The sequence below is a fragment of the Callorhinus ursinus genome, unplaced genomic scaffold (genome assembly GCF_003265705.2).
Source record: "Callorhinus ursinus isolate GAN/ISIS: 27379988/994484 unplaced genomic scaffold, GSC_fseal_2.0 scaffold30, whole genome shotgun sequence".
In the NCBI taxonomy this organism is placed as follows: domain Eukaryota; kingdom Metazoa; phylum Chordata; class Mammalia; order Carnivora; family Otariidae; genus Callorhinus; species Callorhinus ursinus.
This window is the reverse complement of record NW_027397092.1, coordinates 15,996,425-16,020,519: the sequence shown is the minus strand read 5'-3', so window position 1 is coordinate 16,020,519 and position 24,095 is coordinate 15,996,425. Positions and strand designations below refer to the sequence as shown.

The 24,095-nt window shown below is 54.5% G+C and overlaps 1 protein-coding gene across 8 annotated transcripts in view; it reads left to right on the top strand.

Annotated features, from left to right (window-relative positions):
- Positions 1–5,384: 5,384 nt before the first annotated feature.
- The window catches only part of ACSL6 (acyl-CoA synthetase long chain family member 6), a 57,895-nt gene continuing 39,184 nt past the window's right edge, over positions 5,385–24,095 (top strand). The window contains exons 1-2 of one of the 8 annotated variants that reach the window (XM_025860986.2): positions 5,385–5,689; positions 22,586–22,806. In XM_025860986.2, the coding sequence (XP_025716771.1) occupies positions 5,641–5,689; positions 22,586–22,806 (270 nt within the window). In that variant the 5' untranslated portion in view covers positions 5,385–5,640. Of the gene's footprint in view, positions 5,690–6,411; positions 6,526–15,039; positions 15,062–17,176; positions 17,422–22,569; positions 22,807–24,095 lie in introns of those variants that run through there. The other 7 variants (XM_025860987.2, XM_073878632.1, XM_073878630.1 and 4 more) reach the window with 7 other exon arrangements.

Here is a 24,095-nt window from a genome sequence, read left to right as displayed (position 1 = left end):
AGTATTGTTTCTTTCTTCAACTCCTTGTCCATGTCCTTTGCTTATTAGTTTTTTTCTTCTTGATTGGGGTAACATGTCAAAACCTTTTCCTGTTGTCTGTGGTATAAATGTTTTTTGCAAATTATTTATCTGTTAGATTCTTTTAATGGTGGTTTTTAAGATGCAGACATTTAAAATTTGCATGCAGTCAGACCTTCAAATCACCAGTGTTTTCCTTTGTGGTTTCTGCCTTCTTTGTTGTACTTAAAAAGATTTTCCCTACCCCTGGATGGTATAAACATTCATCTATATTTCCTTCAATTTTTTTTGTTTGCTTTATTTTCAAAGTCTTAAAAATGTGATTTATTTCCCATCAAATCCTGACCTTGTGTGAGTGGGAGACACAGGTGTCTCCTCAAGATCTGGTGCTGGTGGCTTGATTAGCCATAACTTCCAGACCTGTGGACTCAGGACAAATTCCAAGGCCCTCATCTCTGTCCTTCTGTGACTCTGGGGAAATCCCAGGAGCCCTCGAGTCATTTAATTGGCCTTTTCAAAAGTAAAGAATCTGGTTGCTTCCGTCTGTCTAGTTGGCTCATCAGAAAACTTTCAATCAAAAAACCTTCCCAAATACGTGGGTTAATCCATGTCTGACAGCTAGGCAATGGGATTTCCATGGAGCAGGCACACTGCATGTGGACAGGGACTTTCTGTTTGTTCACTGCCACATCCCCAGTACCTACACAATACCTTGCACCTAGTGGGGACTCAACATATACTTGTTAACTGAATAAATGCATGAACGATTATCATGTATCCATTTTTTAAACTTTAAAGAGGTAATAACTTGGAGAAGATACTCATGTGGTTAAGTTTAAAAAAGAAACGTATGGTACTGAATAAACTGTATCCATCATTCATTCATTTAACAAATATTTATTGAACTCTGCTATGAATGGGGGAAAGACAGGACTGATATAAAGATTAAATGACTTAGCATACTGTATCAGTCTTCTAGAGATTCCATAACAAAATACCACAAACTGGGTGGCTTAAACAACAGAAATTTATTTTCTCACAGCTCTGGAGGCTGGAAGTCCAAGATCATGATGTCGGCAGGGTTGGTATCTGGTGAGACCTCTCTACTTGACTTGCAGATGACTGTCTTCTTACTGTGTCCTCAACACAGTCTTTCTCTGTGTGTGTGCCCTCCTGGTGTCTCTTCCTCTTCTTATAAGACACTAGATCTATTAGATCAGGACTCTGCCCTTATGACTTCATTTAACCTTAATTATCTCCTTAAAGTCCCTGTCTCCAAATACAATCACATTGGAGGTTAGGGCTTCAACATATGAATTTCAGGGGTTAGGGGAGGATACAATTCAGTCTGTAACACATATGTAAAATACTTATAAATAATGCCTGGCTGGCTCATTTGGTAGAACATGGGACTCTTGATCTCGGGGTTGTGAGTTTGAGCCCCACGTTGGGTGTAGAGATTACTTAAAAGTAAATTGTTAAAAAAAAGAGAAAAAAGAAAGAATGCCTAGCACATACTAAGCACTATATGAGTGTTCGATATTATTATTACTATTATTATTGTTAGAAAATATACAAAACCGCATTGGTTAATATCCTTGGGGAATGAGATTACAAATGACTTTAGTTTATTCTTTCCTGTATTTTCTAACATTTTTATGTTGAACAATTTTATTAATCTGGGGGAAAATACTACTATTCAATAAAAGACATGGGTTGCAACTTGTTTGCAGTTCTATGCAGTTCTATGCAGTTCTATGCATCACATACTGCAAGCCTTTGCTCTGGATAGGGTTTCAGGTCCTGGCTGAGCTCTTCATATTTGTGGTTGTCAGAGTGAAGAGATACAAAAACCAGGCTCAGTTCCCACAGGCCCACCAGCTAGAGCTTCCATTTCCTCACGAATGCAGGGATGAGGGTGTGGGAGCCTCATGCTGTTGAGGCTGGAAAGACCTTTAGCAATGGGACAGTGAGTAGGTCCATCTGAGTTCTTGATTGCAAGCAACAAACTCCATATTGACTATTTTAAGCAGAAAAGGAGCACATTAAAGAATGTTAGGTAGCTCACAGAATTTGGGGGAAGGTTCAAGAAAAAGGGTCAGATCTCAGCTTCTAGGAACAATACCACAAACTGTCCTCTACACATTGCTTCTGCTACCAGCCTGTGCCAGTAAGATGGAGACCACACATAGGACTTCTTGCTTATTACCGGGTTTTGAATCAAAGGCTTACAAAGCTCTATCTCATTTGCATGGTCTAAGTCACTTATCCACCCCTTCCTGCAAAGGAGGCTGAAAAAGAGACTTCTCTGGGTTCTACCTTGGGGAGGAGGTAACTATGTGGGAGACTCTCAAAATAAAGGAGAGTGTTAAAAAATGTTGGAGAGTTCAAAAACAAAACAAAACAAAACAAAACAAAACAGAGGGTCCACCACTGTCAGAGAAGCATGGCTCAGATATTCTAACTTCAGGAAAACCAGAGCCCATCCTTGTCTGGCTCTTAGGGCCACAGTCAGGCTAGACACAGAGTGGTGGACACTTGGCCTCACAGACCAGAGGCCATTTGTGATGATAAAGAGGCAGCAGAGTCATGGCTAGTTAATCCTGATGCTCAGAAACCTGTAGATTAGCCCCTCATTGTACCAGTGGACACAGAGAGGGACAAAAGCTTGTCCAGGGCTGCACAGCATGGCAGAACTACAGCCAGGACTGGGAGTGGTGTCTGTTGTTTCTCTTTGATGCCTGGTAAGTTTTAAGGTCCCACTCAAATATTTCCTCCTTCAGGATGTCTCCCTAGGTAAGGCTAGGATCAAATGTGTGTCCTCACGCTCACCACCTGAACTGCTCATTACCCCTGTTTCCTATTTGCCTTTTTCCCCCTCCTTGGTTCCCAGCAGGGGGCCAAACACGTGTTAGTGAACATTAGCTGAATAAGTGAGTGAAGGAATGAATGAATGAATGGGAGTCTAAAGTCAAGGAATTGCTGTATGACCTAAGGCAGATGTTCTGCTCTCTAGACAATGGCCTCCTACTCTGTTGAAGAAGAAAATATTCTCCGCATTCTCTGGACCAGACCCCATGCCAGGGTCTAAAAACATGATCAGGATTCTACCTGCCTGCTCTCTCAGAGGTGCTGAGCTGGGAGGAGATAGATGTGAACAGAGCTGGCCACTACTGTGGCTGATCTTGCTGACTGAGAGAGAAGTCCAAGGGCCCTCCAGCCTGGCGTAGGTATCTCTGGGCCCTGGGTCATCTCCTGCTGGGTTCCATGGCTGTCATACCCATGCAGTCTGGATGCTTCAGAGTCACAATTGCTGAGACCCACAGAAGGTCCATAGATGGACACCTACAGGAGGGGAAAGAGACCTCTGGAGCCAAGGACAGAAAAGAACGAGTCCCTATAGCCAGTGGCAAGAATAGGCCTAAAGAGGAAAGATACCTGGCCCATGATTCCACAGCCAGACCCTAGTGTTCCAATCCCCACCCCTTAGGGAGTAGGGGGAGGCAAGCCATGCTCAAAGAAAACAGAAAAATACTCAGTTAAGCTGTAATCTGTCACAGCTCCAGCTCATCTTTTTGAATCAAATTTTTCACAAGTAGCAGAGACATCTGTAGGAAGAGTAACTGGATGCGACATCCTGCAGGAGGCCAGGCTAAATGTGTCCCATGACATCATTGTGGGGAGGAGGCTGCCAGGAGCCACGCAGGGGCCTGGAGTATTTCTGCACCTGAGTGCTGTAGGAGAAGGCTGGGCCTGAGGCTAGCAGCTTGGCTTCTGGGCCCTCTGCTCCACAAAGAAATTCTTTGTTGGCCCCCTGCCCTATGGAGAAATTGCCTGCCCATCTCTGTAGACTAATCTGATCTGGAGAGATACCTTCTTTCAGCCCAGCCTTCTGGTTCCCTCCCCGGGTCTCCTTTTGAGCACCAGTAGGTCTTCAGTTAATCTGCTGCCAGTGGAATTGGGGGGAGGGCAGATTCTGACAGACTTATGACACCCTTTTGGAGGAGCCTTCCAAGCCTGGAGCATGAGAGATTCCATCAAAGTCCCTGCCAGGCTGTGCCTGGGTTCCAGCAGGAGCATCTCTCCCAGGAGTCCAGATCCTGCGATAGGAAAGAAGGTGGAAGGTCCTACTGTAAACATGGGAAGTGCCTCAGAGGCACACATTTACACATTTGCACCTACAGAGTGTACATGGATGGGGCTGGCACACATATGCCATATACTAATACTGCAAGCAGAGGCCACAGCACAAACTCACACCCTAACTGCTAAGTTGTTGAGCACATGCACACAGGGCAGGTAGTCTCTGGTGGGTCTGAAGAGATCTCTGGCTCTTCCATTCTGTGCCGCCTGACCTCTATCCTCTGGTTTCCCATCCTTTTCTTTGTGGGTCAGCTAAGTGCCTGGCCTGGGAGGGCTGCATATATTCTGGGTTGGGCTGCTTGAGCGCTGTCCTCGGTGCTGGATGCCTGGTGGGACATGCACATTTGAGAACAAGCGAGAGTGTTGGGAGGAGGTGCCCTTGAAATCCAGGTGGTGTAGGGCCCAGCAGGACATTTACGTTTATTCTACACTTATTCTTTCAGAAGAATGTACCAATGGGTTTTCTCCTTTCATCCCAGACACTGAAACAGAAGGTGTCCAACCCCTCAGCCAACATTGTGGCCATATGCCGCTGTGGGTGGCTGGGTAGCCATACACTGTAGCTATGAGGGACTTCTTAAGGTCTCACGTGCCACAGATAGCTATGTATGAAGACCATGATGGCCTGTGTCCTCAAGAAACACCTGTGATTCCATGTGGCTTCCTGTGACCTCCTGTGACCCCATGTGGCAGGCTGTGACTACATGGGGCCTCCTGTGACCTTGGTGGCCTCAGATCCAACCTTCCCAGAAGGGGAGATCTGAGGTCTGGGGTCCCCAAGGAATCTGGGCACTAATTAGGCCTCGTAATCCCTTTGCCAGAGCCTACACAGACCCTCACCACCTCTCTCCTCACTAGCTTGCGGGCGTGGCACCCAGAGGCTCCTAGTGTCTGCAAACTTGGGTCCTAGGGGTCGTCCGCGGCAGCAGGAACCGGCCCACAGGTACGTGTGCCTCCCAGAACAGGTGACCGCAAACCCTCTGCCAACCAAGCCTGCCCAGCAATCAAAGGCAGGGTCACGCGGGGTAAGGGTCGCGCAGCAGTGGGGTGGGCGCGGCGTCACGCTCCCGCGCTCGTGTCCCGTGCGCCCCTCTCCTGCCCGTTTCCCCACAACGCCCGGTCCTGACGTTGGGGGCGGGGGCGCAGACGGCTGGTCTGCGCTGCGGCCCGCCCCTCCCCCACCCCGGACCTCAGCGGTTCCGACGCGGCTGGAGCGCGGGGGTTGCTCCGGCCTAGGCAGGCTCCGGGGCTGGCAGAGGGGCTCCGGTGCGGAGCGCGCGCTGCGCCCTCCCCCTCCTGCCAGGACTCCGCAGCGGCGCGGAGAGGGGGGGCGCTGCGGAGCCGGGGGGCGGGGGCTAAAAATACCGGGCGGCGGCGGCGGCGGCGGCGGCGGCGGCGCGGCGATTGCTGGGGCTGCGGGGTTGCGGGGCTGCGGGCCGGGGAGGCCGTGCGGGGCCAGGCTGGGCCCCGCTCACCGACATGCTGACCTTCTTCCTCGTCTCCGGGGGATCGCTCTGGCTGTTCGCGGGTAAGTCCCCGTTCTGCCCTCGTCCCAGACCCCCATCCCCAGCGCGCTGTGGGATCTTGGCCCCGGGTGGAAGTGAGCCCCCAGTCCCAGCTGCTGCGCGGTCCTTCAAGCCTCCTCCCCCGACCCGGGCCTCCCAGGTCGTCCCCCCACCCCCTCAAATTCTGGCGGGCTCCGGGTCGGGTTTGAGAAGCAGCTAGGTGTGTGGAAATGAGGGGCCTTGCTCTCAGGACCGTACAACCTCGTTCCAGTTCTCGCACCTTCTCCCCTTATAAAGAGCTCCATCAGTGATCAGACTAGGCCGAGCCCACCCGTCCCCCAAGGGACAGACGTGGTGCATCCTTGCCAACCCCAGTATCCGGAAACCTAGGGTGTTGGTCCCCGACGTTTTAATGCAGATCGGAGACATAACCAGCACCGACCCGGGACTTCCTGATCCTGGGCAGGGGTCTCCTCAAGACCCCTCACTGCCCACCCTTGAGCCAGAAATCTTCACAAGATTTCTGTAAAAGGGTGCTCCCCTGACTCCTCAGCTCTGCCCAGTGCTTGTATCCCCACTGCTCCCAGCCTTCTCCCCTCCCCCCTCACAGGAGTCAGCTCCTCGCCCCTGCGTTCTTTTAGGAGGCTGTGAGGACCCTCTCTGAATCCTTGCCCAACACTCCTCCCTCCTCCTCCCCGGCCACACACACACCTGGGGTCTCACCACAGGCCCGTTCATCCACCAGTTCTGCTGCCTGCACCAGCCAGTCCCCTCTGAGAGCCTCGTGTTCCTCCAGGGTATAATACCACTACAGGGTCTCCACTTCCGGCTGCCCATGTGCAGATTTAAGCCTGATAAGGTATGTGAAGTTTCAAACCTTAAACTGACCTTGAAAGGGACCTAGTCCAGAGCAAATACTCTAAGAATGTTAGTGTTTATTATTATTTCACAACCTGCAGCATCAGAGGAGGTAATATCGTTCTTTATGAGCCAAAGAAGGGGAAGCCAACCCTTCTGAAATCCTTACCTGAAACTTTACATGCATTATTTAAAATTCACAGCAAATACTAGGAGTTTGGTGGTGCTTTCCCTTTCTCACTGAGGTTCAGAGGTTAATTGACTTGTCCAGTGTCACATGGGTAATATCTGGCAGAGTGGGATTTGATGTGAGGTTTTAATTGAGCAATCATTGCTAAGTGCATGGTGGTATCAGGCCTGAACCTTGAGGGTTGGTGGGCCAGGTAATCACCCACACCCCCCCCCCCCCCCCGCCGCCTCCATTGCCCTGAGTTGGGCCACAGGGATACTTCCCCTGAGCTGGGGAGTGAGTGAGGCCTCTCTAATCCCTTCAGCTCCCTAAGCTCCTTCTGTCTGCCGGTGTCTGAGGACAGGCTGTGCAGGGCCACTCTGGGCCTGATGTGCTCATCCAGCAGGCAAGGTCTGGGCCAGAGCTGGGGTCACAGGTAAGGAGCAGGAGCTACCAAAGTAATGAGGAGGGGAGGATGGTGATAGCAACAGCCACCATTTACTGGGTGATGGTCTCAGAGCCTTTCCCTAGTGCCGGGACCCTTTGCTTTACCCTTAGTAGGCCCTCACCCAGTGGTGGATCGAAGGGCAGCTCTCTGGAACCTTGGTCTTCTGCAGCCACAGGGAGAGGTCTGGGGACCACAGGGCCACATGTGCCAGGAGTAATCAGCAACCTTTGAGAAAAAGCCCCTCACGGTGTTGGGTCCTTGGTCTGAAATTGGGGTTCAGCAGACACTGACTCAAACTGGCCTTCTGTCCTGCTTCATTGTGGAGCATTTCCCAAAGTGGTCGTGTGCTTCCCTGAATGGGAGAACTGCCTCACTGAGGGACTGTACAGAGGCCTTGGAGTGGTCAGGGAAGGAGACTCTTGGTGCAGGTGACAGCTGCTTCCATACAGGGCCAGCTGCTCAGTGCAAACAGGAAATTCCTCAAAGATGCCACACTTGGCATTAGAGTAAGAGCCTGAGTAGTGATCATTGGATGGAATACCCCGTACACCTGTAGGGGCACTCCCAGATCATGTGTCCACCTTGCTTGGGACTTTGCCTGGACCCCAGCCTTTCTCTGGAGAGAGAGAGAGAACTGCTAGGCTAAGACTGACAACACATTCGGCCTTGTAATCTCCAGGGTCCGTGGGCAGCTATCGGATCCCTTTGGCTCAGCTAGAAACAGGAGACGACCCTCAAGGCGATGTCACTCTTTAGTAGAGTTATGTGCTTCTGGCCCTAAGGAGACAAGGGCTGCCTTCAGGGCACTGCAGGGAGAGGATGGTGTGAAGAGTAGGAGGAAGCCCCCTGGAGGAAGAACTGTCTGTCTGAGAGAGGCAGCCATGTGCTCTGAACCCTAGGAGAACAAGAGCTGCCTCTGTGGTCTTCCCCACTGAAGAGGCCATCTCTGAGTCCTGGGCCAGCCCAGATCCCACCTGTGTGTTGAGTAGTAAACAAGGAAGCAAATAAAATAGATCCAGCCTGAGTCAGATGCTGCACCTGGCCTGGGAAAACATGGTTGGTCTCTGTGCGGTGAGCACTCAGAGGACTGTGGGAGCAATGGATTGGCACTTCTGCTATGTGGCACCACTGGGCAAAGTAGAAAGAGGCACCCCTCTTAGTGGGTGAATTTCTAAAAGGGCAGCCTTCCCTCTAGGTTGATGCAGCCCCATGCCCCTGGACAAGGTCCATTCTGCTCAACCACATACCTGACCACTGGTGGCATCTTCATAGGCTTTTGCAGCATGCAGGAGGTTTGTCAGAGGCAGATAGGCCAAACTCTGGGTAGAGAAAGTCAGGGCAGCCAAGGGGTGCAAGAAGAACTGTGGGGGAGTGGGTCTTCAGGGTCTTGTGCCCCGGGAGGCTAGGCTGTGGGAGGAGGTTGGAGTCTGGATAGCAGGGGATTCTGGAGGAAAGGGGGGGGCGGTTCTTTAGGCGGTAGAGCTCTCCATTCAGCTGCAGTGGCCACGCTGAGCCAGCAGGGGGAGGGTGGTAGAGCGCAGAGAGGCTGTTGATGCGATTAGATGCGGCTCAGGTCACGGCTGGGCTCCTGGGAGGGGAAGGTAGGAGGTCCAAGTTGTGACCCTGGGGAATGGGGTTGGCCGGGGTGGCAGAGACTGGTGTGGCAGCCATTGCGCTGTAAGTGACTGGGGCAGGTGCAGACGTGCACAGCCTTGCTGAGTTCAGCCCTATCAGATCTTCACCTATTCCAGACTCCCATTAGGGTGGAGGACTAGTATGAGATCTAGAGCCATTACAGGGAACCCAAGTAGGCACTTAGGACCCTGACAGATTGTGGAGCTCCAGGCAGAACAGCTGAGGGCATGCCTCACAAAAGAAAATTGAGATTTGCTCATAGTGCACTGCCCTGTGGGAGAGTTCTGACCTCAGCGCCTTATCTTGCCTGGCCTGTGGTGGGATACAAGGGTCCTACCAGTGACAGCACACTGACACCAGAGGGCATCAGAACCTGGCCATTCTGCTCTCTGGCTGGTTTTCTATCTCACGTGATCGTAAGGGCTCTCAGTTTGACCTTCAGAAGGCTGACTTTGGCTTGGCTGCAGGCCCAGATGGGAGCCAGGGCTGTCCCATACACATAGCACGCCAGATAAATGAGCATGAGGCTCTGGCTTGTTTGCAAAAGGAGGCAACGTTTACAGGCGTTTGTATAACATAAACTGCACTTTGTCATTAGCCATGTAATGAGCCTGGAACATAGTAGGCGTTCAAATATTCATTCAATGAAGTACTGTGGGAGGGGAGTTGTTTTTATGGGGTAGAGGGGAAGTGTTGTTGCAAGTGTACTGATTCGACTGCTGTTTCCCTGAGCACCTACCGTGTGTCAAGCACCATGCTCTACAGTTCCCTAAGCTTTCGTGTAATCTTTCCCACAACTGTTATCCCCATTTAAGGTGAGTCAGTGAGGCCCAGGGAGGTACAGAGGGGAAGCAACTCCTAAGAGCTAGGAGCCAGGCCATCCTCTCAGACTTGCAGTCCAGGGAAGGACCACCAGGTATGAGCAGCCGGTGTCTGAACCCTCCAGCAGGCTCAGCAGTGGGCACAAGCAAGGGAGCGGTCTTTGGGAGGAGGAGGGTTTAAAGAGAGGACTGGCATAAAGAGCTAAGAGCAGGGCTGGCACATAGGAAAGGTCCCCTTAAATGTTAGCTCGAGTTAGGCCTTCCTTAAAGCGGGCACAGGGTTCTGACCTCCAGAAAGGGAGTTAAGGAAACAAGGCATTCCTGGCAGAAGGACAGTATGAGGAAAGACGGGCCGTAGGAGTGAAGAAAATCTCGGGACAAACTCTGCTTGGCCAGTGAGGTCACCAGGGCTGGGATCTGCAGGCTCTAGAATACCAGCCCAGGCACCTGGGCTTTGTTCTGTGTCTATGGTGGCTGCATCAAAGAAACATAGCCCAAACTGGGCATGTGGGTGGCCAAGGGGACCCTACACCTGCCCTCCACATGCCTGTTCCACTGACCTGCAGCCTTTGGCCTCCTACACTATGATCTCCTGGAGGGCAAAGCCAGAGTTTCTCCTCTGTGAGCCTCAATCCGGGGCCAGGCACAGCGTGAACCAGTGTCGGTTGCATTAATGAAGGGCAGGAAGAATTCTGTGAGAACAATTTATTTTAATAAGGATGTATTTTATAAGCTGTTTTCTTATCACACATCAGTTAGCAAATAACACAATTTGAACGTAATCTTACTAGGTACCAGGCTCCATGCCCGCCGGGGCCATGATGCCACTGTGGTAGAAGCAGTTGCGGGGGGGAAGCAGGTGTGAACTCCTTGCAGGCAGGACAGCTCAGCCTTCCCTGGGGAACACTTAGTGCTAAGAACCCAGAACAGAAGGAGGTGCTCCAAAAGCCAAAAGTGAAGGAAGGAAGGGAGGAAGGGAGGAAGGGAGGAAGGGGTCAGCCAAACCTATAGCTGCAGGTGATTGGTTTTGTAGAATATATTCTTCTCTGAGGGCAAAGTCCTTTTGTCTCCTTAGAGCTCCAGTAGGCTGGGAGCTCTGGCCAAGCAGAGCAGAGAGCAGGCCCTAGTCTTGGTCCCCAGCTCACTGGATGGGCTGGTGTGCTGGCCCCATTTCCTGCCTTGGCCTGGACAGAATCCTTAGTAGTCACCCATTGGGCCTCAGGGATACTTCTTTGGGGTGTCCTTCAGGTTGCCCAGGCTGGTCTCCCACCATTGTTTGGCTGCTCTGGGAGCTCATGGTGGGTGGAGTCATTCCCAGACCTGGTTCCTTTTTGTGGCTTCTGATTCATGTGAGGCTTGATCTTTATCATCTGATTCTGTGACAGGCAGAAGTGGCAAGATGGGAAGTGGGTTGGGACAAATTCTGAACCAAGCTGAGCTATCTGTTCTGAAACCCAGCCTATAATCTCAGAGCCTAAAGGATTTCAACTCCCAAGAAGTCCCACCTGTGTTTACTCCCCTGCTTTGCCCGGAGATATCTTTCTTCTCCGGACAGGTAGTCCAGGCATTTGGCCGGGAGTGTTTGTGGAGAATCGGGGGAGGCTAGCTTCTGATTTTCTCTCTGTCCATTCAGGCCTGCATTCTGAGATAGCTGTCTTCTGGGGACTTTAGAGCAGGAAGTAGGCCAGGATGGTGCCAGTGAGGGAACAATCAGCATTTCCATTTTCAGACCCTGGGAGAAGCAAATCCAGAATGACACCTGTTGGAGTCAGGAACAGACCCAGCGATTGATGGCTATGAGAGGAAAAGGAGAGAGGACAGGCAGGCCCAGGTCGAATGGGCAGCTCTGGGCCCAAGACCACTAACCAACACCAGGAACCCTGCCCTGTCCCCAGCATACTGCACCCGCCCGGACCACCAGCACGGCAGGTGGATCCCAAGGAACCAAGCAGGACTCAGCCCTGCTACAAAGCCCTGTGTTTCCCTCCGGTGTGTGGATTGTTGTTGGGGCTAAGTATCTCCAGTCCCGCTCCTGACCAGCAACCCTTGCCCCTATAGACCAAGTGGCTGCAGATCCTGTCGAGTAGGCAGAAGGGTCACTGGGAGGGACGGTGAGGTCAACCAGAGGTTGAACGGCAAGGCTACACAGCAAGGACAGTCAGAGGTGGGGCAAGGTAGTTGGAGCTGGGACAAAGAGAGCGGAGGGATGGAATAAGGGCCTGCCGATGAGATTGGACAGGGAATTTGGCCAGAGGCTGGATGGCGAGGCTCCAAAGGCCGATAACAAGAAGGCAGTTACCGACATGGAGAAGGGAGACTCACTGGGACCCATCCAGGCCTGCAGTGACCCCCGAACTTTGGAAGCTGGGGTCTGCATGAAACCCCTTAAGCCCCAGGACCCTGCTTACTTCTGGCAGACTTCAGTGTTACCAGTGATAGTCCCTTCCAGCAGGTGGGTTGAATGTGGTTCTCTAGGGGACACCCTCAACTCCCACACTCAGCCCCCCTCCCTGCCTGCGGTCTCTTTCCACAATCCTCACTCTGCCTGAGTGCCGGAGAGGAAGGGAGGGGGGCCTCCTGCTGGCCAGTGGGCTGGTGGGAGATGGGGGTACGTATGTCCCTGACCTCCCTGCCCCAGGTCAGATATCAGGGAAGGCTATGACCTGGGAAGCACCCTTTCCATCTGTACTGAAGTCTCCTTTCCCTCCTCCCTCCTCCCTCCTCCCTCCTCTTCCTCTGCATCCTGTTCCTCCCAGTGTGGCTCCATGAACACTCACGGACATGCCTGGCTTCTTGGCTCCGTGGGCGTACCGTGTGGCCCCAGCCTCTAGAAGGGAGACCCGTGGAGGGAGCAGCAGCGGATGCTCATCCGAGATGGGCATTGTCTTTGGGCTGGGAAGCTGACCAGGCCTGTTTCCCTTGGATTGCGGGGAATCTACAGAGCGTCCTCCAGACCTACTGGTTTTGAATCAGTTCCTTAAGTGGATTTGTTCTAGATTTCTCCTCAGGCTAAGCCATCATGTGTGTGTTTGAGGGCTCCCTGTGTCACTGTCTCTTGTTCATGGGAGTCTGAGTAGCACCCTTACTTCACAGGGTACAAGATTTGTACTGTGGGTCATGGACGGCTCCCAGTGACCCTTAGGGGTATTGGAAAAGCAGCATTTCTGGCCTCTGGAAGTCTGAACAAAAGTGAAGTCTGACCTCGTCATGGGGCCTCTGTGTGGAGGACGGAATCCAAGCCCTGGAGTGTCCCAGAAGCTTATGATCTCACACACTGGGGTCTGGGTTACCATGAGCCCCAGCCACAGCTTGAGGGCTCTTGGGCCAGCAACGCCAGGCGAGGCACGCTGAGGATGCCTGTGGCCTCCATTCTTAAAAAGTCCTCCCTGTGCACTGCAAGGTCTTTGGTTTACCATCATTTTTCTTCCCGTGTTTAACTGTCAACACCCTGAGAATTACCAGCGTTCCCTCATAGATAAAAGGTGGTGACCTCAGAGCCAGCCATTTCTATTTCTGCAAGGGGCAAAACCAGAGGAGCCTCAGAATGAGCCAGTCCCACTCTTTGGTGCCACCCACCCTGACCTGACACAGGGCTTTCCTCAGGAGCCCCAGAGGCCTCCGGCTCTCTCTGGAAAGGTGGTGGGTTCAGTAAGAATCCAAGTGATGGGTGCTCTCGGTGGGTCAGTGTGAACAACGTCCAACAGCCTTCCCCGGGCCATCCAGGGCCTCGTTTTGCTTGGGTCTGAAAGAGATTTTTGTTTTCTGGTGAGAACAGCCCCAGTCTGGCGCCGGAGCTAGCAGCAGGAATACAAACCCTTTCATGTGACAGGCCCAGAGTGGAAAGATACAGCCGCAGGTCCTCCCCTGCACTCCTCAGGGAGGCGGGCATTTGCATATTCCCCATTCATCCTGGCCTTGAAAAGGAGGCCCGAGGTCTCAATGCTCCCTGCCCGGCCGAGGGCCCGGGCTGCTTGAGCCTGGCATTAACCCTGTGGACGCCAAGGGCCCCTGCTAGCCAAGAACAGGACTGGGCAGCCGGGGGTGGGGCAGTGAGAGACAACTGCTTCGGGAGGTGGCAGGGTCACCCCGACAGGCAGAGCCTTCGGCTGAACTGAGTGAAACTCGAATTTGTTACTTTTTGTGGCATTTGGAGGAAGAACATTGTCAAAGTATGGGGGAGCCAGGAAATTAAGCTATTTATCCAATTTTCCAGAAAATTTACCTCTAACCAAAGGCAAAACTCTCTCTTCTCTGCTCATTGTCTCTTCTGTGACAAAACCAGTGGCCCTTGGAATGGTTGGGAGGGAGTCTTGGTGGCTCCTGGCTGCAAGCAGCGGCCCCGTCAGCAGGGAGCTAGGGGCGTAGCTTGCCTGGGGCACTTGTGCATCTTCAAACCCCAGGGTACTCGGAGCTGGTGGGTTCTGTTAGCTCATGGCTGTGGCATGGAAGGCATGAGGCATGTAGGCAGTACCCTGACAGTCTTTTCTCCTCTGCAGCTACGTGCTGGCCTCCCAGCCTCGGCTTCCTGCCTCTTTCCTCAATGCAACCAGACTCTTTCCTGGGAGCCTCAACATATTACAGGCTCTTCCTGCGACTTACCAACCCACTTCTGTCCCTCAGTCCACTTCTCAGAACATTCCTTCCCATCTGCTCCTGATTCCCTCCTTGCTCCCATTCCCTGACTGAGGATGTGTCCCGGGTTCTGTCTTTTGTGCATTTTTTCCTGAGCAGGGTGTCAGCGAGCGAATCCCCCTGTTGCTCCCCCCACCTCTGTGACCACAACCATGTCTTAGCAGGCCCCTCCTGGAGAAGGTCACGTCCTGTGCCGTGGCCGCTGCAGTGAGCTCTGAGACCCTGGCCTTGCCAGGAGCGGCCTCTAGTCCCTTGATCTTGAGCCTGTTAGGTTCGCAGTATGTCCTCAGTTTGGGCTGGTGTTGGAAACGGATCTCGGCTCCTGAGGCCAGGACACTGGCAGTCCTAACACGGACTGGCTGGGAGGGGAAAGGATCATGTTGCAGCCTCAGGATTTGGCTTCCTGCACAGTGGGGCCTGGCCAGGGGGTGTCCCTCTGTTCTTGTGGTGCCCATGGCCCTCAGCAGCATCCCCGAATTCTGCCCGCTGTCCCCGGCGGGGGGTGGGGTGGGCTTGGTGTGAGAGGAAGGGCGATGAGGCTGAGGCTCACCCACGCCATCAGCCCTGGCTCTTGCGTTCTGTAAGTGGTTCCAAAGGGACTGCCGCCGGTCTTAGCCTCTGATGCCCCTCTTGGCACTGAAATTCCAGTTGGGCCTGATTCGTGGTGAGGACAACACTTATCTCTGAGCTTGTGAAAGACACTGTGTTTCTCTTTGCTCCTCTGTCCTCAAGGTTATTTGTATCTTTTAAGTTCCTGAAGGTGTCGTTTGAGCCTGGCTTCCCAGTGTTACCGTCAGGAATGTGGGCCCACGTTCCCTGACCGGGGCTTTGGGTGAGTGGGCTTCTTTCGAGGTGCTGGTGTGGTGGGAGGAGGGCCCAGGGAGAGGGGGCAGTGAAGGCCGCTTCCTGGACTGAATGGCTAACGGGAGGCATGATCAAGGTTGAGTCAAGGCCAGTTGGTACAGGTGGCCCCACGCAGTGGGCAGGCACGGCCTGCCGGGGGTGGGCTTTCCCACACTGAAGAGGCTTAACTAAACCTTCACAGCTCTCTGCAGGCTTCTTGGGGAAGCTCGGCAGGTGAGTCGCTGTGTAACCCAGCAACCTGCGTCCCAGCCTCTCAGGGGATGTGCGGCCAGTCTCACCTGGCAGTTCCCCAGTCGGGGAGGCCCTGGGCCCCATCCCTGCACCAATCATCTGTGGCACTGTGGCTAATTAAAACCCAAGAGGAAGATGGAAAGACAGCCTCTTGCACGCGCTGCACACGGTAGAGCCAAGCGTGAATATCTGTAAGCATGGGGTGGATAGTGGGCCAAGGGTGGGCTGCTATGTTTGCGTGTCTGCCTGTCAGGGTCACACAGGTATGGTGGTGACATCTGTGCTTTTCTTAGCCTAGCACCTGGGCCACACCCTTCCTGGGACAGAACTGCTGCCGAGCCACCGTGTCCCCCGCACCCTGTGTGGTTTTTCATCAGCCAGGACCTGAGTTGTGGCCACTGCATTTCCTGCTCCCAAAGCTGCCCTGAGAAGCACTAAAGGAAGATTTTGTCTTATTTTAAAACATCTCTGAAGATGTCTAGATAAAAGTAAGGGTCCTGCCAAGAAGGAAGAGGTAGGAGCTTTGTGAGCAGGAGGAGGGTCCTCAGGCATTTGTGTATTTTACAGCTTCCTCGGGGTAGATTGGAGGAGGCTATGGCCTGGGGGCCCAGATAGGCTCCTGCCAAATTCCCAGAAAGGGCAGCTGAGGCCGGAGGCTCCCCTCCTGGCCTGCCCTGGGGTGGTGGGCTGAGCAGTGGAGGCTGCCTCAGCCTCAGGGAAAGTGTTGCGAGGCCTGTGGGCTCCAGACTCACTGGGCTGTGCACACAACCCCTTAAGAGGGAGCTCAGAGCCCTGGACTGTGGCGTGGGACAGCCCTCCTGCTGACGAGGTAGGCCGGATTTGGGTAGACAGTGGCCCCACTTTGGCAGACTTGGAAGCACCAGGTGTGGGTAGGGCCCGGAGGGTGGCCAGCGAACTACTATGGCCTGGATTTGCGTTTTACTCTCCAGCAGCAGCGGCCATCTTCCTACTGTGTGCACAGCCACATGCTGGTCACTGAAGTAGGAGTAAGAAATGGCCATACCTGAGCCCCACCCCCACCCCTTATCCTAGGGAGACAGACTTTGGAGGAGTGAGGCCCTGGGAGTTCCTGGGACCCCTGGTCCTAGTCTGTCTGCCAGAGGTGCTGAGAGAGTTCAGAGCTCAGCTTTGGTCCCACCGGGCCAGGGTGTGGGTTCTGGCTTCGGGATGACAATATCTCTAAGGGCAGGCATTAAGGAAGGGCTGATGTGCTGGCCTGGGGTCTTGCAGAGTAGACAAGCCAGTATCTTCTACCTGCTGGCCCTGATCCTTATTCTGGAGCATCCAGAGCATCTTTGAGCAGATGTTTTATCTGGGACTGTGCCCAGTTTCCTTCCTTTCCCCAAGTAGGCAGGTTGTGACCTTTTGGGGTGGAGGGGAATAGAGGCAGCCCCTGAGACCCTGAGAGGGGCTGGAGGTGGAGTCTCCTGGGCCCCCAGATGCCTCGCTCAGCCAGAGATCTGGCATCCCCCCCCCCCCCCCCCCCCCCCGTGACTTCCTACCACTTCCGCCACTCACGTGGCCGGCAGGTCCCCAGCCCCTGGCTGAGGCTCTGGTCCCTAATCAGTGTCACAGATGGAGGTGTAAAGAGGCTTTGTCCTTAAGCAACCCATTTGGCAAACTCCGTCCAGAACTGAAGACAGAGTGGGGGCGGGGGGGGGGAGAAGCCGCAGGTGGAGCTCCAGCAACCCGGCAGAGCGGGGGTTAAGGCGGGTTGCTCCGCTCCAAGCTGATCTGAGCCAGGGCTGCCCAGTGTGCAGATGGAGGCGGGGGCTGGCAGCTCCTCATAGAGCGGCTCTGTGCTCAGGTCCCTGCCAGACCTGCCCCCACGGCCGCCAGGGAGCCACTGCCACCGCTGTTAACGCTGCCGCCAGCACCCGGCTTCCCAGAGCGGGTGGCCGTTGCCATCCGTTGTCCCCAGGAGGGCAGACTCGGGGCAGGGCCTTCGCCACTTTTGTGCTTTGCTCAAGATGTGGTAAGCTCTCTCCCTGAGCCCCACACACCCCTTATAAAGGGAGGCTGGTACTAGTGGGACCAGTTCAGCCGCCTCCCCAGTGCCAGGAGCCCTCTGGAAAGGTAGGGTGTGAGTGCATGTCCTTTTGCAAGTTACCTCTGTGCCCTTCTGGCTGGCCAAGAGATGGACTAACTGCTTTCGCTAACCACTGTCTACCGAGTGTTTCACTTCCTCTGTGATCGGCACCACATTCTCTGTCCATGACCTTCTTTGAGAAGAGGCCCACAGGGGTCAGGTGACTTGTCCAAGGTCATAACTGCTATCAAGAGTGTGAGTCAAGGTTTGGACCAGGTCAGTGCAGCACCAGAACCCGCCTTGGGGCCCTTTCCCTGGCCTGTGTGCTGGAGATCCCGGTCCCTGGGAGACGTTGTGATTTTCTTTTTGAAGCTTTTAACTGGGAGTCGAGGATGTTCTTTAATGATCTGGCGGCTTGCCCTGCACTTGCCTACCATTTCTGAACTCGCAAGAGCCCCCACCCCACTCCAGGCTGATACAGAGGGAACCTGGGTGATTCTAAAGGAGGGGAAGAATCTGAGGGTCAGGGAGTCCTTCAGCACCAGCATGATGAGTTGGACTTTTGTCCTAAGGTAGTAGGGAGCCAGATAAGGTTTTTGAGTAGTAGCATGACATGGTCATGTCTGTGTATCAGGAAAATAACCTTGGTATCAGGGCAAGCACCAGGCAGAGCAGGGACGCCTGTGAGAAGGCTGCTGTGTGAGCCTGGACTGCGCTTGGTGGTGGCTGGACCAGGCCAGGAGCTGTGGGGGTAAAGAGGGGCAGCCACATTTGAGGGGTATTTAGGAGGTGGCCCCGACAGAGCCATCTGGCTAGGTTGCAAAGGTCTAGAGTGCTGGCGTTAGGAGGCTGGTCAGCAGAGGGTCCTTAGAGCCAAGCCATGGGACTCAGGGCCATCTCCACAGGGACTGTGTGTGCCCTGGGCTCTGCCTCTGCCCCTCGGCCACTGTGGCACCAGCATGCTCCCCACCAGGGTCTCTTTCCTCCCATCTCTCTCCTTTCCTGCGCTTGGACAGCTCTGCTTTCCACCACCTACCTTCCAGGGGCCCCGATCAGGGGAGGCCCTAGTACGGTGTGGGGAGTCCCAGGCCCCTAGCCTGTGCCACCAGCTGGTATCGTGAACTCTTCCGTGGCAGAAGAGAAAAAGGCATAGGGTATGCTGGGGGAGAGGAGGCCGGTTTGTGCTGAGGGTGGGGTCCTCCCTCCTGGTGAATATTTACAAACACAGCAGCTCACTTGGCAACAGGGCCCCACTGATTCCCCCGGGTACTGCCCACCCCCCACCCCTGTCCCATGCTTCTGCCACCAGGAGAGCCTCGTGGGGCATGGGAGGAGGCAGCTATTGCTGGCACCCCAGGGACCTCCGAGTCCCACCCTGGTCCAACGGAGAGGGAGTGAAGGTCGGAGTAGGCCTAGGCCCGGTGAAGTAAGGACTCGCAGGCTTAGGCTCTACCCTGCCCCCATGCCAAGGGTTTGGTGGCATGGGTTGACTCTCAGGCCTGTGTCCTCATAAGACCTGAATCTGCAGCTCTGCCCTGCAGTGGCTCCCAGGTCTGGAGGGACTTTCGGGGCAGATGCAGGCGGTGGCCCTGGCTGTGTCTGAGAAGGTTGGCGAGCCTGGAAGCATGACACAGTGCACCACTGATTGCTCTGGGTGCTGCCCACCAGGCAGGGGTGCGGGCCCGGCCTGAGGAGGAGTGGGTAGGCAGACCCTTTCTGCACCACCTTCCATTGCCCCAGGCAAGTGGGCTTCCTAGAAAGAAGGACCCAGCCAGGAGAAGTTGGTGAGAGGGAGGGCGTGCACCCCTAGTGTGTGCACGGTGGAGAACCAGCCACGGGCCTGACTAGCCTATGCTGCCACTTCCCGGGCTCTGGTGGCCTCATGCTGCCTCCTGCCCCTGCAGCCTGGGCCTGGGCTCTTCTGAGCAGGGCTGGAGCCAGTTGTCTGTGGGTTCAGCACCCCCGGACATAGAGGTGTGGGTATGGACAGTCCAGTGCCGGCAGGGGTGGGTGGCGGTACCACACGAGGTAGGGGTTTGGGAGGCTGTGGTCTGGGGCCTGGATCCTGGCTCCCCCTCTTGCGACCCGTGTACCAGTAGACGGCAGCTACCTTCGGCAGCGTCTGTGTGCTCCCACCTTAGGCAAGGGCTTCCCAGACACCAGCAAGTCAGGAAGTTTAGGCAAGTTCTGTTCTTCCCTCTCCTGGGGACTGTGCTACTTTGGTGACTTGTGAGAGCACGTGTATGTAGGAGGCCAGCCGCTCAGACTCGTGGCAGTGACCTTTGTACAACATTTCCTGAGTGGAATATTCAGCTGGCTAAGTGCTCCCCGCTCTCTCTCAGCTCCAGCCTTTGTATGTTGGCTTCCCTCTGCTCAGGACACCCTTTCCTCTTCGTCCTTCTGCCTCAGCACCAGTACGACTCCCTGCCAGAAGCCGGTCCTGACTCCCCATACCTGAGTCGAGCACCTCCTCTGGCTCCCCATGCCTGATCACGGCCCAGACCGCGCTGCATGGCCCTGCCTCCTCCTTCATATGTCTTCTCCGTGGAACTGAGGGCAGACCCACATCTGGCTTGTCCCAGGGCCCGGCCCCAAGCCAGAGGGGAGCAGGGACCATGTGAGGGTTTGCTCTGTGATTGGGGGTTGGGTGGGTAGATGAATCACTTGGCCATTCTGGGCTGTGCTCTGTGAAAACCCCAGCATTGCAGCAGGGGCTGCAAATGCCCATGTTCTGCTGCAGCTTAGCATCCAGGAGCAACTGCCAAGGGCTAGGGTACTGTTGGTAGGGAGCTACATTTCCAGGGTGCTCTCTGACATTTTTGGGACCACATAGCTGAGCTCTTGGGCTTGTCTGAGGCTTCTCAGCCTATTGATTCAGTTCAGCCCATTAGAGGAAACGTCTGGGAGCTCGGAGCCCACCCCAAGAGCTGAGGAGCGTATCTGGATTTTCTATATGTTGACTAAGTCACTTATCTGATAGGCATGGCTGTGACACAGTCTCCCCATCTGCAGCTTAGGGAAAAGCAAATGTCCCAAGGAAGCTGGCTGATCCCCTGCCCAGGGTCTTCCCCAGAGTGGTTTTCCTCAGTGAATTCACTAGGGTCCATAGCTGGGCCTCTTCTCTGCTGGTGCAGTACTTTCATGTGATCGATATGCCCGGAGTGATTTGTTCCTGTGGGATAGCCTGCAAACTGATCTAGCTCAAGGAGGCTGCCAGGAAAACTGGGTTTCCGGCTCAGGAACTCAGTGAGAATGACCAGGCTGCTTGGGGCCTTACTTTCTCTGCACCCCAGGCAGCACCCAGAGTCTGTGGGTGGTTCACAAGTGTTCCCAGGACTCAGAAGGCCTGTTGTGCCTTGCACAGAGCATCAGCTCCCGGGGCCTAGCCACCTCTGACCGGTGCTCGGACCTGCCTGGACTGAGCATTCTAAAGATGGGCAAGGGGAGGTCCACAGAGGTGGGTTACGTGCAACCTTGTATGGCTTATAAGTGAAGGAGAAGGGATTTGAAGCAAGATTTGCCTGCTTTCTTGGCGATGCCCTGGCACGTCACTGACCTCATCTCTGGTGTGGTGATGACACAGTTTAGTACAAATATTATTTGTCAGGATTTCAGCAGATCTCTCCTCTCTCAGGGGTCAGGCAATTGCTGCTTGGCTCATATCCTGTGGCGGTAGAGTGGCTGCTGTTGGGTTTCTCGTTGTTTCCCAAGAAGCGAAACCACAGCCATGCTTCCAGAGGTAGACGGCCAGTAGGAGAGCAGCTGTAGATGGTGAGATGGTGCCTGGAGCCTAACCAGCCCTCGTTCTACCGGCAGACCTGTAGGTGTTGTGTGGCGTTTCTAGCCTCAGATCTTCCTGGGCAGTGACTCCGAGGAGGCCCTAACAGGGAGAAAAGCATCCATGCTTGGTCCATCCTCACTCTCTCTCTCAGTCCTGGGCGAAGTGCAGACCCCTGAGCCCAGCTGGCCATGTCTGCCCGGCCAACACGGTTCACTTAGCCATCAGGAGGATGTGGTAGCTCTTGGGACCTGTTCTCTTTGAACCAAAGTTAGTCACTAGCGCTTCCCACAGAAGCGCTTCCGCTGCCCACCCCAAGGCATCCTCTCTGTCCCCTGGTAGGCTTACTGTGTCCTTTTGGGCTGGGGTAGGCAAGCATGGCACCCTGCCCGCCATATGTGGTATCACAAGAAATGCACCCTGCTGAGCCCTTTCTCTCTGGGCCTTGGTTCCTTTCCCTTCCCACCAGTTTAACACGTGCTCCCTAGGCCACTTCCATTCGCTCTGGACATTAGTGGATGGGATGTCCAGTTAAGGGGCCCAGTTAATGGTGGGGCCACCTGTCCCTCTCGGTGCTTGGTCAGGGGCAGTGCGCACAGTGGTCAGCGGTCTGGGGCCAGGGATCGATGCCTTGACCCCACCCCAGCTGCTCTTGGTAATGCTGCTCTTCCTCAGAAAGCTGGCCCCAGCATCACCTCTGGCCCTGGCAAGACTTTGGCTCCAACTTTCCTTCAAGGAGGGCCTGTGGCGGATCAGGATGTGGACCTGGGGGAACCCTGCTGAGTCACTCACTGGACCCTTGCCAGATAGATTGATGCCCCTATGTCATGAGGGCCAGAGGTGTCTGTCAGGATGTGTCTGTGGGCTCTGCTCCCCTTGCCTTCTGTCTCCCTCAGGGTCAGGGCCTGGGGCTGGGAGCTTTGGAATGGGGTGGGAGGAGCCTGCATCACCCCACTCATTCCGGCCACTGTGCTCTCCTTACTGCAGGAGCAAAGAGAAGCACAATGGTATGAGCACACGGGAGAGGGGGTGCACCCAGACCCTGGGGCTCAGGAGGCTTTACTCCGGAGCTGTCAGACCATGCACTGGCCTCCGGAAGATACAGAAGCCTCTGTCAGTCATGGCCCAGGGCCTGCACATACGGTTCTCAGGAGAACTGGGCTGGATGTCTGACTCTCAGGGGTGACTCCTCAGGGTTCCGGCCTGTCACCTAGAAAGGCCTTTCTAGGAAGCCAGCTTCTGGGATGTGCTGTGTTGCACCAGGCGACCATGTGCCCCAGCTAGCCCAGGGCCCACCCTACAGTGTATTTGGCCAGGGCCTGGCCAAGGTCACTGTGTCGCTTGTGATCCAAGACAGATGGAAGGACAGACCCGGGACGCCTCCCTGGCCTGCCATCAGCTCTCCTCTCTCACCCACCTCTTGTTTCCTGCAGAGTTCATTCTCTCACTTCTGGAGAAGATGCAGACACAGGAGATCCTGAGGTTGCTGCGGCTGCCTGAGCTGAGTGACTTGGGCCAGTTTTTCCGCAGCCTCTCAGCCACCACCCTCGTGAGTGTGGGTGCGCTGGCCGCCATCCTCGCCTACTGGTTCACTCACCGGCCAAAGGCCCTACAACCACCATGCAACCTCCTGATGCAGTCGGAAGAAGTGGAGGTGAGCAGAGTGCCACAGCTGGCGGCAAGGAGTGGGCAGAGGCATCTTGAAGGCAGAAGGCAAACTTGCAGCTGATTTGACCCAAAATGGTGCAGAGAATCTCGTTTTCCCCTGGCAGTGAGCCAGTAAGCCTCCCCGGGGCCTTGAACAGGGTCTCCTACACGATACTTCTCTGCCTTTCCCAGGAACTGATCCGTGGCCTTGCACCGGATCTCTAGTTTGTCTGCTTCTTGGGTGGGAAGCTTTGGCTCGCTAGTGCTTCAGTAGAAAGCCTAAGGTTCTCAAGGGGCCGCCAGGTAACTTTCCTCTTGTCTCCCTGTGCCCAGCCCTGGTCTGGAGCTGGAACTCAGAGCTGAGCCCACCTCATGGCCCTGTCTTCCCAGAGCACATGGGCTCACGGGAGGGCCACCAAGGGGAGCAAGGGCAGTGGCCCAGCCTGGACAAGGGTATTCCAGGCTCAATCTAAAAGGACTAGTGAGATTTCTTTCTTTCTTAAGCTTGTGAAATTTATTTTGCCTTTTAAAAAATTGTCTTTTTCTTAAACTTTATTCATTTTGAATAGATAACATATTCACCCTTCCAAAGAGAAAAAGGTCGCAGACTGAAGAGCTTCTACCTTCTTCCCCTTGCCTGCGAGTTCTCCCCAGAGAACTGTCCATGAGCGAATGGATAGTTACCTGCCCCTCTTTTTTTTTTCCTTTGAAGATTTTATTTATTTATTTTAGAAAGAGAGAGTGAGAGAGGAGGGGGAGGGGCAGATAGGGAGAATTTTGAGCACGCTGTGCTGAGCACGGAGCCTGGGGGCAGGGGGGCTTTACCTCACAACCACGAGATTACAGCCTGAGCCCAAATCAAGAGTTGGATGCTTAACCCCCTGAATGCCCCTGCCCCTCTTTTTAAATGCTATCCTGCTGCATACACAGTTCAGCGTCTTGCTTTTTTGCTCTTGAGGGTGCATTCGGCAATCATGAGCATGGTACAATTTTGTGTGGTAGGAGAAGATGCAGGTCTAGATAGGACAGGGGTCTTCAGGGCACTTTTCCCGCAGAAGGCATGATGTGTGAAAAGGTGTGGGTATGTGTTCTTGCACTTGGTGGCTTTGGGAAATAGTGATTCACATGGGGTAGCTGGATGGTGGAGCGGGGTACCCCTGGACTAGCAGAGTGGTGACCAGAATGGCCTTTGGTGACTGGCAGCCCTGAAGGGCTGGCCACGCCTCTTACTAGCTATATGGTCCTTGGCAGTTTCTTAACTCTCTGAGCCTCAGCGTCCTCAACTGCCAAGTGGGT